This window comes from Arachis ipaensis, chromosome B8 (assembly GCF_059453495.1).
Source record: "Arachis ipaensis isolate K30076 ecotype BB chromosome B8, ASM5945349v1, whole genome shotgun sequence".
In the NCBI taxonomy this organism is placed as follows: domain Eukaryota; kingdom Viridiplantae; phylum Streptophyta; class Magnoliopsida; order Fabales; family Fabaceae; genus Arachis; species Arachis ipaensis.
Window position 1 is genome coordinate 140,174,612 of NC_142443.1, and position 18,087 is coordinate 140,192,698.

An 18,087-nucleotide genomic window follows, 5' to 3' on the forward strand; every position below is an offset into this window, starting at 1 on the left:
ATTTTAGAAAAAATCAAAGGAGCAACTTGGTTTTCATCTCTTGATATTGGCAACTTCGTCTAGACGAAGAAACAAAGAAATTAACTGCTTTTACTTGCCCAACAAAAGAATCAACAAGTGTGTTGCTCTATGAATGGAATGTATTACCATTCGGATTAAAGCAAGCCCCAGGTATTTATCAAAGATTTATGGAAGAAAATCTAAAAGAGTTAAATGAATTTGTTTTAGTTTACATTGATGATATATTAATTTTTACAAAACAGGATAGAGAAGATCATCTTCAAAAATTATTAATAGTTTTAGAAAGATGTAAAGAAAAAGGATTAATTCTTAGCAAAAAGAAAGCAAGAATAGCAAAACAGGAAATAGAGTTCCTTGGATTAATTCTATCCACTCAAGGAAAGTTAAAACTTCAACCAAATGTTTTAGAAAAGATAAATTTATTTCCTAATAAAATAGAAGATAGAAAACAATTACAAAGATTTTTAGGGTGTATAAATTATATTTCTGATCAAGGATTTTTAAAGAATATAACAGAATACACTAAAAGCTTATTTCCAAAAATAAGTACTAAAAAAGAATGAAAATGGAAAGAAAAAGATAGTATGCAAATTCAAAAAGTCAAAGAATTATGTGAAAAACTTCCAGAACTTTATATTCCAGAAGAAAACGACTACTTAATAGTAGAAACAGATGCTTCAGACATAACCTGGTCAGGATGTCTAAAAGCTAAGAAAGTTATAAGAAGTTTGGAACAAGAAAAAGAATCACTAGATTCTAAATATTCCCCAAAGGAATTACTTTGCAGGTATATTTCAGGGACTTTCACTCCAACAGAACAGAGATATACTACTCATAAAAAGAAAACTCTAGCAGCAATTAAATCTCTTAAAAAAATAGAAAATTGATTTACTACCCAGAGAATTTACATTAAGGACAGATTCAAGTTACCTAACAGGTTTCATATGATATAATTTAAAAGTTGATTATAATCATGGACGATTGGTAAGATGGCAATTATTTTTGTTACAATATCCAATAAAGATTGAATATATTAAGGGTGACAAAAATGTTATTGCAGATACATTAACAAGAGAATGGAGTTCGTCTACAACGCATTAGATCAAGAAATTCAAAAATATGAGCAAGAGCTCGAAAAATGCAAGCATTGTCAGCAAATAAGAACACAGATCCAATCTCTCAAGAAGGCCATTCAAGCAATGAAATCAACACAACAACCAAAACCATCAGAGTTCAGCCAGCTAAGCATGGTGGACAAGTCAGGTGAAGAAAAAATTTCAGAAAATATAACAATTGCTGAAATTATTAAAAAATCCACTCAGGATAAAAAATATTATGTAATTTATAATGGCCCCATGAAAGGAGTATATGATGCCTGGGAAAAAGCAGCACCATTCACACATCAATCAAGGATAATTCATAAAGGAGGATTTTTAACACTGGAAGAGGCAAAAGAATCCTTCAGGGAATATGAAGCTCTTCATCCAGAGCAAACCCTAAAAAGAGCAGATAAAGCTCCAATTCAAACCCAGAGAACAGGAATAATAAGAAACATTCCTACAAGGGCTGAAATCAAGGAAAAGAAAATGGTCTGTAGATCAAATCTCAGAGAAACCCTTAATATAGTCCTGAATTGGACTGAAGAAAAAAGGGTAATTTTGGGATATTATCCTATTGCCAAAGAACAACTAACAAAGCTGGTTATCTTTCCAGATGCTTCCCCATCTGACACTTATCAGTTCTTCCAGTATGGATTAATTGATACAATTTTAATTTTTAATGATCTAAAAATTATTAGTGAGTTTCCTGCAGGATTTGTTGATGCAGTAAAGAGATTTAAAAATATGATTGACAATGTAAATCCAAGGGATGTATCCTTAAAATTTACAAACAGTCAACCTATTTTTAATGAAGAAGAAGAATGCTTGGTTTCAGCACACCAAGTAATATTCATGTCCGTCTTCCCAGAAAATTTTCAACCAATTAATCAAATTCAAGATCTAACAATTTACAGTCATGAAGGAAGGCTAGCCAGCACATTAGCAAGGGTCTTTGAAAGAACTCAAAAAATAACAAAGGAATCTCACACAAGGATTAATTATAAAAGTAGAAATACTCTACTTGTGTCCAGCAAAAGAAATGAAATTGAAGAAAGAGAGATGAGACTCTTGGTAGAATTTGAATTAGCATTCTACAACTTATCTGGACTTTTAGAAAAACTCCCTGAAGGGATAAAGAGGAATCTCTGCTATTTGATAAAAGATAGAGAAGACCACAAGTGCCAGCTATGTGCCTCATAAATATCTGAAGAAAGCAATAATGAAACAGAATCAACCCACATGGTAAAAGAAGAGGACAATACATCTGAAGCCCACATGATAAAAGAAGAGGACAGTGCATCTGAAGCATCCCTCAACATTATTGCATAATAACGTAAGCGCTTAGGTCATAAAGCACCAATAATGTAGCTGGTGCAAGATAACAAATAATGACGTAAGCAATGACGTCATAAGAAGGGTAAGGATGGGAATTGTCCATCAGACCCAACTATTATAAATAGGTTGCTTAGGCAATTGAAGAAGGCATCAGAAAATAGAAAGCAGAAGGCTAAGAGTACTCATATGCTAGGAGAGCAAGGAGGAAGCTGCCGAGGCGATTCTGTAGTCTGACAAAGAATTTCCTTAGGGAAAAATAGTTCTAAACTCCCCTCTGGAGTTAGTATCTACAATCTCCCCTCTGGAGATAAAAATATCTATTGTAAAATATACTAAATAAAGGAAGTTTTTCTCCAGAAAGGTACATCTTCATTCTAGTTTTTTAGTTATGAATTATTTAGAAAGTTTAGAATTAACGGAAGAATCTTATTATTATAGATTAACGGCTTTATTAGATAATGAAAAACAGGCTGTTCTAAAAACAGAATTAAATCTCAAATCAAATGAAAATTTTAATAAACAAAGTCTTTTAAAAGAAGTTTTTAATAGAAAAAATATAATATACTATGGAAAAATTCAACTTGAAGCCCCTATAAAGATAAAATCTGCCAATGAAGAACTTGAAATAGCTTTGATAAATGATGAAGAATTGAGTAAACAGATTGAGAAAATTAAGGATCAACAAAAAAGATCTAAAATTGGATGGATTCATATTAGTACTATACAAGTCTTAATCAAATCTACATATATGAAAGGAATTAATTCACCAATAAGTTTAGCAATCTATGACAAAAGAATTACTGATGACCCAATAGATCATATAATTGGAATTGTTCATGGAAATTTGGCAAACGTAAATGTAAAATTTAATGCCCATTTTGAATATGCTATACCTTTATCAACTGAAAATCTTGGAAGATCTATAAGTTTGGCTTATAAATTTCACAGAAAGAATTTAATGGAACAAAATGATGAACCATTTTCAATTACATATGCAATAAATTATGCTTTAACAAATAGTCATCATAGTATAATATTTAAAAACAGAGAAAGAATTTATGTCGATGAATTATTTCAGAAAATTGTAAAAACAGAAATACCAAAATATAAAGCTATTGAAAACCCAGTTTTATTACTAAAAGAACCATCACGAAAATTGGTTTCATCGAATTTTCAAATAAGAGAATCTAAAATTAATAGCCCTTTAAGTTTATCTAAGTTAAAAATTAAAGAAGAAAATTCTGAAATAAAAGAATTAACAAAAAAGGTCGAAAAATTAAATGAAACACTAAATACTAAATTATGACAATAAATAAAGAAGAAATATATGTAACATATCAAGACAAGAAACAAGAGCTTTTTGAAAGAGAAAATCGTTTGAATTATTTACAGTTTTCTGAAATAAATCAAAGAGCATTTGAAGCTCTAAAAATAATCTATGACAAGTTAAAAAGAGAAGTTGAAGAGTTAGAAAAATTAATAGAGTCTCTAGAAAATAGTGATGAATCGATGATAGAGTTTGCAGAAATTCTAAAATAAATAATGAAGCATAAAAAGATTGAAAAACCAGAAAATAAAATAAAAAGAAAAAGGGCGAAAAAATTAAAAAGTAAAATAGAGGAGTATAAAAGGGAATTAAATAATCTTCAGATCGAAATTGATGATCTTATAATAAAAAGGATAGAAATAAGAATAAATATAAACAAGTTGGAATTAAACTTAAAAAATTTATAGATGCCTGGAAAACCATATTATGACTTAAAAGAATTAAAACTGTTGAAAGAAAAAATGAAGAATGAAGTTGAAAAATTAGAAAGATATTTAGAAACAAGAGAAAGTGTAGAAATAAAAGAAGTTTTTGAGGATTTGAGAAATTATATTAAAGAAAAGAGGAATGCTAGGGGGCCAGCAACTTTTGTGATTTGTAGCCATCAAATAGCCATCAATGATAGTTTTAATGGTGTGAGATTAGTGTGAGATTTCATCCAATGACTCACTTTTCTTTGCTAGTTACATGCTGGCTAGAATTTATCAAAGTTGCTGGCCCCCTAGACTTTTCCTAAAGAAAAAGACAAACAGATAAAAGATTTTATATACAATAATCTATGCAAAAAAGAATATCATAATTATGATAGAAATTAAAACAGAATTAAAAAACTATAAATATGAAATCAGAATTATAAATATACATCAAGGACTAGTAATAAATGATCATATAACAAATACAAGAGAAATAGTAGAAATGGTTAATACTTTAGATTATGAAGTTACAAATTATTTTTATCAAAATCCTTTAAATAAAGCACCACCAATTGAATCTATACAAATTATAAACTTATTCGAAGCAAAATATGAAGAGTTAATAGAAATTTCGAAAAGGAAATTAATGAAAAAATCGAAATTGAAAAATTGGTATCAGAGCAAGTTACGATTAAGGGTAACACTTTCTCTTTAAACAACACTTTTAGTGATACACTTTTAAATTAATAACAATCACAAAATGTAAAACGTCTTTACAAAAAGTTAAAACTGACAACTTTATCAGAGTAGCCACCTTACAACTAACCAGCTAGCACCTGTTGCTCTTGCTTTATCATTATGAGTGTCTTTGACTTGACAATTTGATTTAATTTAATGCATTTCTATTCTTTTTCTAATCAAATAAATATAAAATTCCCAATCAGATTTGGATAATATTGTTGACATGACATAGCTGTTATCTTCAACTGTCTTTTTTATACTCTATTCTTTATTGATTGAAAAATATTTTAAGTAAAATAGAATTCATATTATGTATGGATCAATTCAAACATTTGTCCTAAGCCATGTTGTGTGAAGTTATATAATCCGTTGAAATTAAGTTTAGATTGAAAAGTGGAAGAAGAAGAATCAAATGCATAATCCCATAAGAAAACAAAACAGTAATCTTATTTATGGTGAAACTATCTAAAGTATTAGAAAATATATATTTTCTAATTTATTCTGTTTTTTTTTTTTTATCAAAGATAGGAAGAATCCAACCCACAATCTCTCTTAGATGAGTATGGAGAGATTATATCATTTGAACTATCATTCATTGGCTAACTTACTCTGTGTTTACATGATGCTATTAATAAAACTTTATTTTATTAATGTTATGACTTATGAACCAGAATAAGCGACTTTTGGTAGCTGATGAAAAAAAAAATCAAAAATAAATTCTGTATTTAAAACCCTATTTCCAAAACATACAACTGCTATATAATGTTAAAAATCATTGGAACTGTGGGAAAGATGGGAAATATGTGCCAATGAGAAAAAAAAAACATACTAGTAAAGTAGTACTATGTAAATATGGTGTAAAAATCAGAACTCAACATATTCAAAAAGTGATCACTTATATTATAGGAGCATATAACATATAATATATTTATTAAGTAGTTGATTCATGTATAGTGTAAGAATAAAATTAGTAGTAGGTATAACAAGAACATATGTTTGTGGTGTCATGAATCATTGTAATCTTCTTACTAGTTGGGTCAAAATGTAACACAAACTTAAAAAAAAAAATAGAAAATTACAATAAAAATGATTTATTTAAAGGCAGTTACTATATTTTTTTTTCTCATTTTATATTTTACTAAAACCATATTCAAAATAAGATGATAAATCAAAACAAGAGTATAAATAATAGTAATAACATATATATATATCAACTAATTTAAAAAGCAATGTTTTCGGTAAAGCAGAGACATGATATGGTTTAAAGACATATAATCATCATTATTATTATGATTGGAATCTCCAAGGGAGAAAGTTGTTGAATCTAAAGATTCTACCAATCTAGGTATCCAAACAGCCTCTCTTACTTGCTTCAATGTTTGTATCTGCGATAAGCTTTCACCCATGCATAAGATATCAATCTACACTCAACAAAATTCAAATTTATTTAGAATTAACTAACTAACATCAATTAATTAGACATTGTCTAATAAAACATCAATTTAATTTTGTCTTACACGTGCGTCCAATTATATAACACCACATAGTAAAAATTAACTACTTTTCATATTGACCGCGTAAATAATCATCCCAAAATCAAATATAATTATACAACTGTGTAAAATGCTTTACACTATATGTGCATTAAAATTAAACTCATAAAACATACCTACAATATGTAATTGAAATATAAGAGAGATTTGACATATAACTTTCTTTTCTAAACTATGTTTTGTTTTATTCAATTCATAAAACAAACTACTATTTGTAATGTTTGAATCTAAAATTTTTTAGTTATAATAAAAAATATTTATCATCTTAATTAATCTCACTTTATTATTATTATTATTATTATTATTATTATTATTATTATTATTATTAAAAGGTAGATCAATAGATGCTAATATGTTTATTAATACACTAGCATATACAATTACAATGGTAATTAAAAAAGGAGTTGAGCTTTAAAAAGACAAGGACCCCATGCATGAAATTTGGTTAATTGACTTCATAATGGAACTAATCACATTTCAAATTAAAGTTTTATTTGAAGATTTTAAAACTTGGTTAATTTAATTGCAACGATTAAAATATCAAAAAATTGAATTATTATTGGGAATTAAACTTTATTATAAAATTATTTATTTCAAAAGTTTAATCTGTTAGGAAAAAAAACATATCAATTATTAGTATATCTCGATCTAATAAGTTCAACTACATCAGCAAATCTTATTTTCACTAATTTTTTCTTTCACAATTTTTTTAAAATAAAATATAATAAAATATAAAAATAAGAACAAATGTACCCTAAAAATATAACAATAGTACTACATGATTAAGTCAATTTGGTAATCAAATTTAATTAAATTGGTCTAATAATTTGTTAACACAAAAAAAATCAAATAAAAAAGAGAAAATACAAAAAAAAATTTGATTAATTTAATTACAAAAATAACTTAGTCACATAACATTTCTTAAAATCTAATTCCACAAAAGCTAATTTTCTCCGGTAGTTCTTATTGGTAATTCAAGGGTAAGCTTCCACCACATCTTAACAAATTCATTTTCCTTTAATTAGTTTATATTCTAGATCGTTTGCTTTGATTTATGTATTATTGTTTCTCGGTTTCTTATTAGATCCATTGCTCAGTTATAAGAAGGAAAAAAAATTGCAATTACCATGGATGGATGTTGAAATTTATATTTTAGACATAGTCATGATCCTAACTCATCAGCATTTCCATTTGTTATAATTATATAACTATAACTATTAATATTAATTAGTGTTTATACCTCTAAATGATATTTTGTCCAAATAGTTATTACCTTTGAGGTAATAACTTTTTCATCATCCGATCGAGAAATACTTCACTTCAAGCTTCGAGGCTTAAAAAAAAGTAGACGAAACATTTCAATTTAAACCTTACCCTTCATATATATATATATATATATATATATATATATATATATATATATATATATATATATATATATATGGCATATCATTAACTATAATAAGCACTTGGTATGAAACTATATATGAAAGGTATAGTTATTATTGTTATTCATTATAATCATTCCGAAAAAGATATATTTTTATATTACATCTAATTTTTAGATAATTATTCATCTAATACATATAAAATATAATTATTTTTACCATCATATTAATTATACGTAATTAGATATACATATAAAATCAATTTATGAATTAAAAAAAAAGGGAATTTTTAAAATTAAAAAAGAAAAATTGGCTTACTCTCTCTTTCTCTGTCCCTCCCACATATATATAACCCTTAGTTTAATTAGTAACTCAACTAACAAAACATGAAAGAAAATTAAACACTTTTTTTTTCTCATGCTTCATTTGAACAAGTCTAGCTAGCTAGTAATATATCACTACAACAAAACAGTGTAGCGGCAGAGGTTTTTTTGGGGGGTTGCGGCGGTTATAACCGCCGCTATCATCGGGTCCCGGCGGCAAGCAAAATGCGGCCAGGTCAACCATCGGCACAGTAGCGGTGATAGTTTTGAAAAACCGTTGGAACAACCGCCGCGAAATTCGAAATTTTAGTTACCGTTGGATATTCACGGCAGTTTTGAACCGCCGCTAAAAGGTCGACAGAAACATCTAACATGAATTTCGCGGCGGTTGAAATTGCAGCATGTTTTTTTTTTAAATAAACAAATTTATATATAAACTACTTTCTTACGCTACGATATGTGAAATTAGGGTAGCAGCGATGGCAGTTCTAATTGACCGTTCCCTTAAAATAGCCGCTGGAATTAGGTTTCGCTATAGTGTATCATCCAAGTGATTCCCATCAATTAGATGTAATATAAAAACATATCTTTTTCGGAATGATTATAATGAATACAATTTTATAATTTTTTATAAGAATTATAATCTTTTCAAAAAAGATATATCTAATTATAATGTATTGATTTTTTATAATACTAAAAACAAAAAAAAATCAAAATTTATCTTATTTAATATTTATTAATTATTAATAAATACTAAATAAAATAAATTTTAGCTGATTTTATTTTTGTTATCAAATATTTTCGGTATTCATATGAGGGCTCTCATGCCAAGGCTACTCATAAAGAGTTTCATTAATAGACTTCTTTATTATAAAGTGAAAAGTGATGACATATATACATGAAATTAATACATTTCTCACCTCCTTTAATGAAGTCATTAATCATGTGCAAACGTATCTAGTATATATATTCATAAGAAAGAACTTTATTGTTCTCACTTCTCAAAACTTAATATAATAATAAATAAATAGTGTAAATAATCCAGAAATTATTTTTAATATGAAAATAGAGATGGTATTTTGGTTGAATATTGATATTTGAAGTGTATTACAGTATTATAGAAACCATTCAACACGCCTCACGTGTTTCAACACACCCCCACGTGTTGGCTAATATGTTGCCACGTGTCCAACACGCTCCCCACGTGGTGCAACACGCCCCCGCGTGTTACTCTTCTACCTGACACCTCCATCCATGCATAAATACACTAGGTTCACCCATTCCCAGCCAATACACCACCCTAAATCCCATAACCAAAATTTTGAGCCTAAATAGTATATTAGTATAAATTAAACAGGGCAAGTAATAAATTAAAGTACTAGTACTACTATACTCTGTCATGAGTGACCTATACTCGGCGCTATATGTACACTCTACTACTAGTACTATAAATTAAAGTATTTAATTAATTAAACCCTATTTTTTCAGGGATTATTGTGTAGTTATGAAGTATATATTATATTATGATGATAATTAACAAAATAACATTTAGAGTTCATTATTATTTTTTATGTTAGCCTTTAAAATTAAAATATCACTCAATAAGGGGTCATAATACTTTATGACGGGTGTTATCGGTTCGGTTTGGTTCGGTTTTGGACCAAAAACCAACCGAATTGATATGTTCGGTTCTTACAGACACACAATCGTTCGATTTGTTGCTTTTACAACAACGAATCGAACCGAACCGAACCAACAGCGATTTGGTTCAGTCGATTTTTTTGGTTTTTAATTTCTAATGAGAAGAATATGAATCACAATAATTAAAGGTTTAAAATAGTCAATAAACTAAAATATTAAGAATAAAATATTGAAATGGTTAAGGATTGAGAATTTTTGTTGTTAGGTTAAATGTTAAAATGGTTAAAACATTGAAATGTATGCATATTTTCGGTTCGGTTCGGTTCGATTTCTATCAAGCCAACCAAAAACCGAACCGAACCGATCGATTTTGTCAGAAAAAAACAAAAAAAAACCGATTTTTTCGGTTTTCAAATTGGTTGTTATAATTTTCGATTCAGTTTTGCGGTAATTTTCGGTCCGGTTCGGTAACTTACACCCCTACTTTATGAACCCTATAATTTTGTGACCTACCTTAATTATTATTACAGAAAATTTGTCAACACTTGAATCTGACAATGCATGCTAGAAGATGGATATATCATATGATCACATAACATGACACATGTAATGATGAGAAATTGTCATTTCATCACTGATCAAATGCATGCATGCTTTTGCTTTTTGTTAATTAATGATCAAAGTAATAATTAAAAATGGAATTTAATTAACTAATTAATTAAATAAGAGTAAGGGAGAAAAAGTTCTACCTCAGCTTCGTTGGAGAGACCAAGTTTTGTAACAAGATATTTTTTAACCATGAAGACCGTCATGTTTTCGTCCCTTTTCCAACACAAGCATATATAAAAATTATTAAAATAAAAAGTTGATAAAAATAGGGTGAAAATTCAGGTGCGTAAAGTCGATACCTGAGAATCATTAGATAATTTAATTAATTTGACTAAATTTTTATTTAACGGCTCTCAAATATCAACTTCACGTGAAGTCGATTTCACTTGAATTTTTACCTAAAAATAAATAATTAAAAAAGGAAAATAATATAGCTTTTTTTTACCCCCTCATTTCAATGGACACCATGATTATTGATTAGCAATGTGGAAAAATTGTGATGATGATGGATGTGATAAGTTATGCATGCTAACTTACACCATTATTATTATTACCTGATTCTAATGTACGCCTTTGGTATCTGAGGCAAAGCTTCTCCTCTTCTGACATAGTTGAAAGTTGAAACACCATCCATATATCCAAATAATTAATATCATTAACACTCTCTAAAATAATACTAATAAAATTAAAGCTGTGTTATATATATATATATATATATATATATATATATATATATATATATATATATATAAGTGAATTTTATTTAATCAAGGGTAATTTCTTATATATTATTTAGTATCTTATGTGATGAGATCAAGAATACAGAATATACAAGTGAAAATATTGAACAATTTATGAGTAATAATTAACTATATATATTCACAAATTAATCAAATTCTATTGAGTCTGACTCCTAGTAATTTTTTATCAAAAAATAACTCAAATGATCAATGAGTAATTAAATAAAATAGAACAGTTCATTCAAAAAATATCTTTTACTAATTTTATTTTTCAATTATTTAATTCTCTTATCTTACTAAATTTTATATTAATCAAATTAGTAGACATCTATCTATATAAATTAAACTAACATCTATCTTATTAGAAATTTAGAATCCTACACTCAATATATACACATATAATTAATTTTTTAATATTAATAATAACAAAATAACAATGCTACATGATGTATAAAATTTATTATTTTTTATCAACTTTAATAAATTTTAAATTCTAAACCTAATAGATAGTATAAAAATAAAACACTAACTAAAACTAGCTAGAATTGATAAAAAAATATTGGGCCAAATATTTCTCAAAAAAAAAAAACATTAAATATACAATCTATCTAGAAAAATTAAAATTGAACCGAAACATCTATATCAAATATTGGAAAAGTATTTTTTTTTCTTTTTTAATGAGAACCAAAACAAAAAATATATAAGAATATAAAGAGAGTAGGGTGTGATTGAAGATTGATGAACAAAAAATAACTAGTATAAATAAGATGGAAACAAGTAGTGCAATAAATAACAAATTATTAATTAATTGTTTTATTTAATACTAATTCTCACTAATACCCTCTCTTAATTGATGATGATGAGTTGAATTAGATTGAAGAGTATTTAAAGAAAAGCATTCACTCACCGGTTGGTAGATGAACGTAGCGTAAACCACAATCCACACTTGTTGTAATCATGAGAATCACCATCGCCACCACCACCACCACAAGTTGAATCAATTTGGCATGATGATCCATTTTCATCATCATGATCATTATTAGATGACCCCAATAACATTGAATCTTGTTGAAACCCTAACCCTAACCCTAATTTCAGCATTTGTTGTTGTTGATGATGATGATGTTCACCATGGCTTCCTATATGGGATGATGAGGAATCAGAACATAATAAAACTTGTGGATTATTGTTTGATCCATGATGATGATGAACTACTTGATTATTGAATGATGATGTGTTGATGACGTCATCGTTTCTTCCTAGCCCCAACCCTAACGTGAGCCAATTTTCTTCTTCTTCTTGTTGTACATGTCTTTGAGAGTTATGTTCCTTTTCTTGCTCCGCAAAATTGTTGGTATTTTCGAAGTGGTTATGGTGGTGGAAGTGAGAAGAGGAAGCCATGGAAGAAGGAATTGTAAGGTATATAGCTATGGCTACTAATAACTACAACAACAAGAACAGCTATTTTACCTTATAAAGCAACCTTGGCTTGTTTGGTGAAAGATTAAAAAAAGGTTTGTGGTTAGGTTTGGTCCTTTTATGGAACCGGATGCTTTTTTCCACTGTTCTCAACCCACCATTGCAATTTCAATCACACACATACTTTTTTTCTCTTTAATAATATAAAAAATTTTTTTTTAAGTATACCGATACATTGATATTTTAATAATTTTTAACTGTTAATTTTAATTATAAAAAATATAATATGTATATAATTAAATGAATAAAGTATCATTTTTGTCTCTAACGTTTGGGATAAATTCTATTTGTGTCCCTAACGTTTAAATCGTCTTATTTGTATCCCTAACGTTTGTAAAAGCGTGATTCGATGTTCTTTTGTCATCAATTACACATCATAAGTGCTTTAATTTGAGTTTTAAAAATCTCTTTTTGAAGTTAGAATACAAATGTTTATGATAGAATCAATGGTCTACTCTGAAAATAGCTCATCAAATGTTGAAACTAATTTCTACAATATTTACATAATTCACTTTTTTAGGGACATAATTGAATCTAAACACAAATAGTGGGTATAATATTAAAATCGAACACATCCAAGTGATACCTAATTGAGAATGAATACATCCAAGTGAAAATAATATAATCTGATTTGTTAGTATAATTGATAATAGGATAACATTGAATCACTTTTATAAATATTAAGAATATAAATAGAACAATTTAAACGTTAGGGATATAAATAGAACTTACCCCAAATATTGAGAACAAAAACGATACTTTACTCTAATTAAAATCAACGGCTAAAATTTATTGAAACATTGATATACCAATATGGTCAAAAACTTTTCATCAATAATATATCTACTACTACTCTATACTCTTTGTTATATATGCACAATTAATAACAAAGAAGATTAATAATAAGAGTTTGGTGTATATACCTTTTCCCTTATTTTTATCTTATTATTTGGATTTAGCATTAGGACACATATTAAAATTATTACTTTTAAAATTTTACATCATTAAAAAATTAATTAATAATTTGCACATGCATCTTATCTAAACTTTTTTCTTCTATATATTTTCTTAGTTAGAGTAGTATAAAGTAATTTTAAATTAATTAATTAGTCTTGTATATATTTATGACTATATATGCACACACTGAATAAATAAAAAATAATATTAATTTACTAATATCGAATGAGAAATAATAAATTGCTACTATTTGTATTTATAAAAATTAAGAACACTAATAAATTTATTTATAAATAAATAAAATTAATTTTGTATTTACAAAAAAAAAATTTATTTTTATTTATAAAAATTTAGAATATTAAAAAATTTAGCTATGACTAAAATTAAGATTTAGAACTTTTGTCAATACACTAAACTAATTTTTACATTCGCAAAATTAATTTTGTATATTTATGAATAAATTTTTACTTGAAAATTTTCTAAAAACCTTGAGTTGTTACAGCAAAAAATAAAATATTTCACAATATATTATTTGTACATCAAAAATCAGTTAATAATTCAATTATTTATATAAAAATATATTTTAAAATATATATATATATATATATATATATATATATATATATATATATATATATATATATATATAAATAAAATAACATATAAATATACGGTGGTTGATTTTTAATGCGAAGGTAATATTTTTGAATATTATTATACATCTTTCCCTCGTAACATATAGTAAATTTTCCAGCAAAATCCTTAAAAAAGTTGAAAGTAAAATTTGCATTGTTTTTATTGCTTTTTTATGTTAGTAAGTGTAAATTATTGGATACTAGTTGATTGAAAAGTCAAATAATTCCTAATTTTATAAGTTATCTTTCAATAAATAGAAGATTGACCACGAAATTTATGATATATATATATATATATATGTTGTCTTAAAAAATCAAACTTGAGACATGATATATATTTAATCAATTTAAACAATTATTGTTTATATTCAATCTTATAATTTATTTTACGATTATTTTAATTATGACATTAAATTAAATATTAATATATCCTACTAAATATTAATCAGTAATTTGTATATATTTATATTTGACTATTAAATACATGTTAAAGTTCTTTCATTAAAAAATATTAATAATCACTTAGTGTTTTTTAAAATAAACATTTAAATTGGTTCTTAGGAGATTTTAAATTGAATCTTTAAAGAATTAATTTAAATATATACTTTATTTTCTGTTGTGTTTAAATTAATATTAGTTAACTTTGATTTTTTTTTTTTTTTGGGAACTAAAGATATTATCTCTTCTGTTGTTCTTCCTTTGTTATTTCAGGAGCTGCGATATTTACTTGGGTTTCGGGTTGCGCTGCTCCTCGGGATTCAAAAATTAAAGCAACAGAGAATAAAATCAGATGAATATTATGGTGTCTAAAGAATGGTATTTATTTATTAAAAACATTAAAAATTAATATTTAATTTAAAAAATATAAAAATAAATAAATTATAAAAAATTAAAATTTATTATAAAAATAAATTAGATAAAATTTAAACATCAATTTATAAATATCATAAAATTAATCATAAAATCAAGAGTTTTATAATTTTTTATGTCTTAAGAATATATATTAAATATATCATAAAAATATAATCATAAATAATATTAAAATATTTTTATGGTATATTTAATGGATTTTTTTCAGAAATAAAATAAAAAAAAATCTATATTTTCTCAAATATTATTTTTGAATTTTATTTCTTTAAATACGATTTTTTTTAGAATAAGTTTGTGAACTCTATAAAAATTATAGAGTTTGTCTTATTCCGAATTCCCTTCAAATATTTTAAACCCTACTTTTTTAATCCATTATCATCATCTCCAAATAGTAGGGGTGTGCATGGGCCGGGTGAAACCGGGTTTGATGTGACACAGGCCCGACCCGAAATATATACTGGGTCTATTTGTTAGACCCGAACCCGACCCTAGACCCGATGAAACCTATACACTTTCGGGCCACGATTATACCGGGTAAAAACCGGGTGAAAACCGGGCCGTTAACATTATATTACCTTGATACCTTCTTGTAAGTTAGCATGTAAAAATATCCAAATTTCCAAGACTCCAATCATTATTTGACATGGTAAAATTCACTTAGAAAAATATAATAAGAACCAACTCTTCTCTAAAATTAAAGCATAACCATAATCAATACTAATATTACCTAATAACACCAAATATTTAAATCAATATAAATAACATAAGATTATGCATTAGTCTAAAGTCTTATGCATTTTAAACATAAAATATTAACTTATAGTCTTATATATAATGACTAATAACACAAAATATTAAGGTTTACAACACTTAAATTTTACATAATAATAGCCATCATCCATCACTAATAACACAAAATATTAATTATGTATAATGACCGGGCCACCGGGCCGATTTCGGGTGATCCGAGCTATGGCCCAGACCCGACCCGAAATAATGATCGGGTCTATTTTTGAGACCCATACCCGACCCTAAACCCGATGAAATCACACCAAATTAGCCCCTAAAGTGTTCGGGACCGGGCCGGGCCGGGCCATGCACACCCCTACCAAATAGTATATAAATCTACGAACAGTATATAAGAGTACACAAAAATTACTCAGACAACAAGCATGACTTTTTTAAGGATTTTTTTAATTATAAATTAAAAAAAATAAACTATATTTAACAATGACAACCATTATCATCGTCTCTAGAAATACATATATACACCGGAATAAGTTATATTTAACAAGAATTTTTTTAATTATAAATCGTATTTTATTTTAAAAAAATTTAAATTTATTTAAAAATAAAAAAGAAATACGACAAAATTAAAAACACAGCATAATAAAATCTCAAAATCAAATGAAAAGAAATCAGCAAAATTAATTTAGTAATTAATTTATTAAATTGTTTAAGTAAATATTAAAAATTTAAATTTTATTTTATTTTATAAATATAATAACTCATTAACTAAGATAAATTTTTAAAAAAGAAGTATAGGGAGCCAATAGAATATCTATACAATATATACAATAGGATTATAGGGATGTTCGATTCAGTAGGATATCATATGTTTATTATTTCTGATACTGAATGGTTATTCTGGATAATATAAGTGTATTGTATTTAAAAAATTAATAATATTTTATTTTAAATATTCATTTTTTAATTTATATTGAGTCAAATAAATAACTCATTATATACATTATATAAATACTCCATTAACTTTTTAGTAAGATTCATTTTTAAATATAATCTCAATTAATTTATTTTTTGGTATGTCGAGTTAGAAGATACTTAGTGCACATGGAAAGAAGAGGAAAGGAAGGCGGGTGGGGAAGGTGGGATATGAATAAATAGGAGGTAATGTGGTTCTTTTCCAAGGCAGTAGGAGGCAGAGAGGTGAGGCATAATTAGTGTTGTTTGTGCTGCATGCTTCTTTTCTTCTTGTCTCGTCACCGTGTGCCCTGATTGGCAGATAGCTTCTGCCACCACTACTACCTCTTCACGCAAACGAATATTATTCTCTCTTCTCTTCCCTTTTCGCTACTACTTTTGTATTTTTGTACGGACCAACTGCTTTCCCTTTCTCGAACCTTCTTTCTCTCGTGTTTACCGAGGCGGTTAAATGGATAAGTTACCTGTTGAATGGATTAATTCGATTATTAATTAAATAATTAATTTAATTTTTTATTTTTATGATAAATCTTTTATATTAAATTAATTATTATTTTTAAATTTTAATAATTTATCGATTAATCTATATTTGTTATATTCTTTAAGTATTTATAAAAATATAAAAATAATAATCATAAAAATAAAAAATACTTTTTTATTTTTACTCTGACTATTAAAATACTCTTAGATTTATTAGATAAAGACCAATTAGTTTATTCGATTTAAATGAACGAGTTTTTCTTTTAAAATTAGGTTGTGAAAATAAAACATTAAATGGGCTTAGTAATTTTATATTTCAGATAACTTGAGATCCAATTCAACCCGGCTAAGCTAACACGCTTAATCCTGACAAAGAAAAAAAAAGCTGTGAATTAGTGTGCTAATACTAATTTAAACAAAAAAAAGGTGTTCGTGGATTTTTTCTTTCGAAAATTAACCTGTTTTCCACTTTTTTAATCAACGAGCGATTTATATATAACACCACATGCAGTAAGTGGAATATACTTGATTCGATTTAACCATCCAAAACATGAATGTAATATTATATCATTTAAGACTATTATGTATATATATATCAAAATAGTCTCTGAACCTGCACTCGAGTCTTAAAGTAATCCTTGAAGTTAATAATTACTCAAATTTGTCCCTGAAATTGTCTTCCATAACTTATAGTAGTCCCTAAAATAATTTTCGTCCATCCTTATCATTGGAGACCATTGAAATGACGTCATT

The 18,087-nt window shown here is 26.6% G+C and overlaps 1 protein-coding gene and 1 pseudogene across 1 annotated transcript; one reads left to right on the plus strand and one right to left on the minus strand.

Moving 5' to 3' along the window:
* Positions 1-1,097: 1,097 nt before the first annotated feature.
* Positions 1,098-2,636, plus strand: LOC148550086 (uncharacterized; annotated as a pseudogene).
* A 3,402-nt stretch (positions 2,637-6,038) lies between these two features.
* On the minus strand, positions 6,039-12,674 carry LOC110266143 (uncharacterized). The gene is made up of 4 exons (XM_021110154.2): positions 12,099-12,674; positions 11,006-11,053; positions 10,592-10,664; positions 6,039-6,358 (listed from the first exon to the last, which is right to left on the minus strand). The coding sequence occupies exons 1-4, from the start codon at positions 12,590-12,592 to the stop codon at positions 6,152-6,154; spliced, it is 822 nt and encodes a 273-aa protein (XP_020965813.1). The 5' UTR covers positions 12,593-12,674; the 3' UTR covers positions 6,039-6,151.
* Positions 12,675-18,087: the final 5,413 nt, after the last annotated feature.

What these genes read in the sequence shown, in the direction of transcription:
- LOC110266143 (XM_021110154.2), bottom strand. Translation starts at nt 12,592, where the DNA reads ATGGCTTCCTCTTCTCACTTCCACCACCATAACCACTTCGAAAATACC. An exon ending in CTACGTTCATCTACCAACCG is followed by an intron (nt 11,054 to 12,098) that starts GTGAGTGAATGC and finishes CAACTATGTCAG; the next exon opens with AAGAGGAGAAGCTTTGCCTC. An exon ending in GTCTCTCCAACGAAGCTGAG is followed by an intron (nt 6,359 to 10,591) that starts GTAGAACTTTTT and finishes TGTTGAGTGTAG; the next exon opens with ATTGATATCTTATGCATGGG.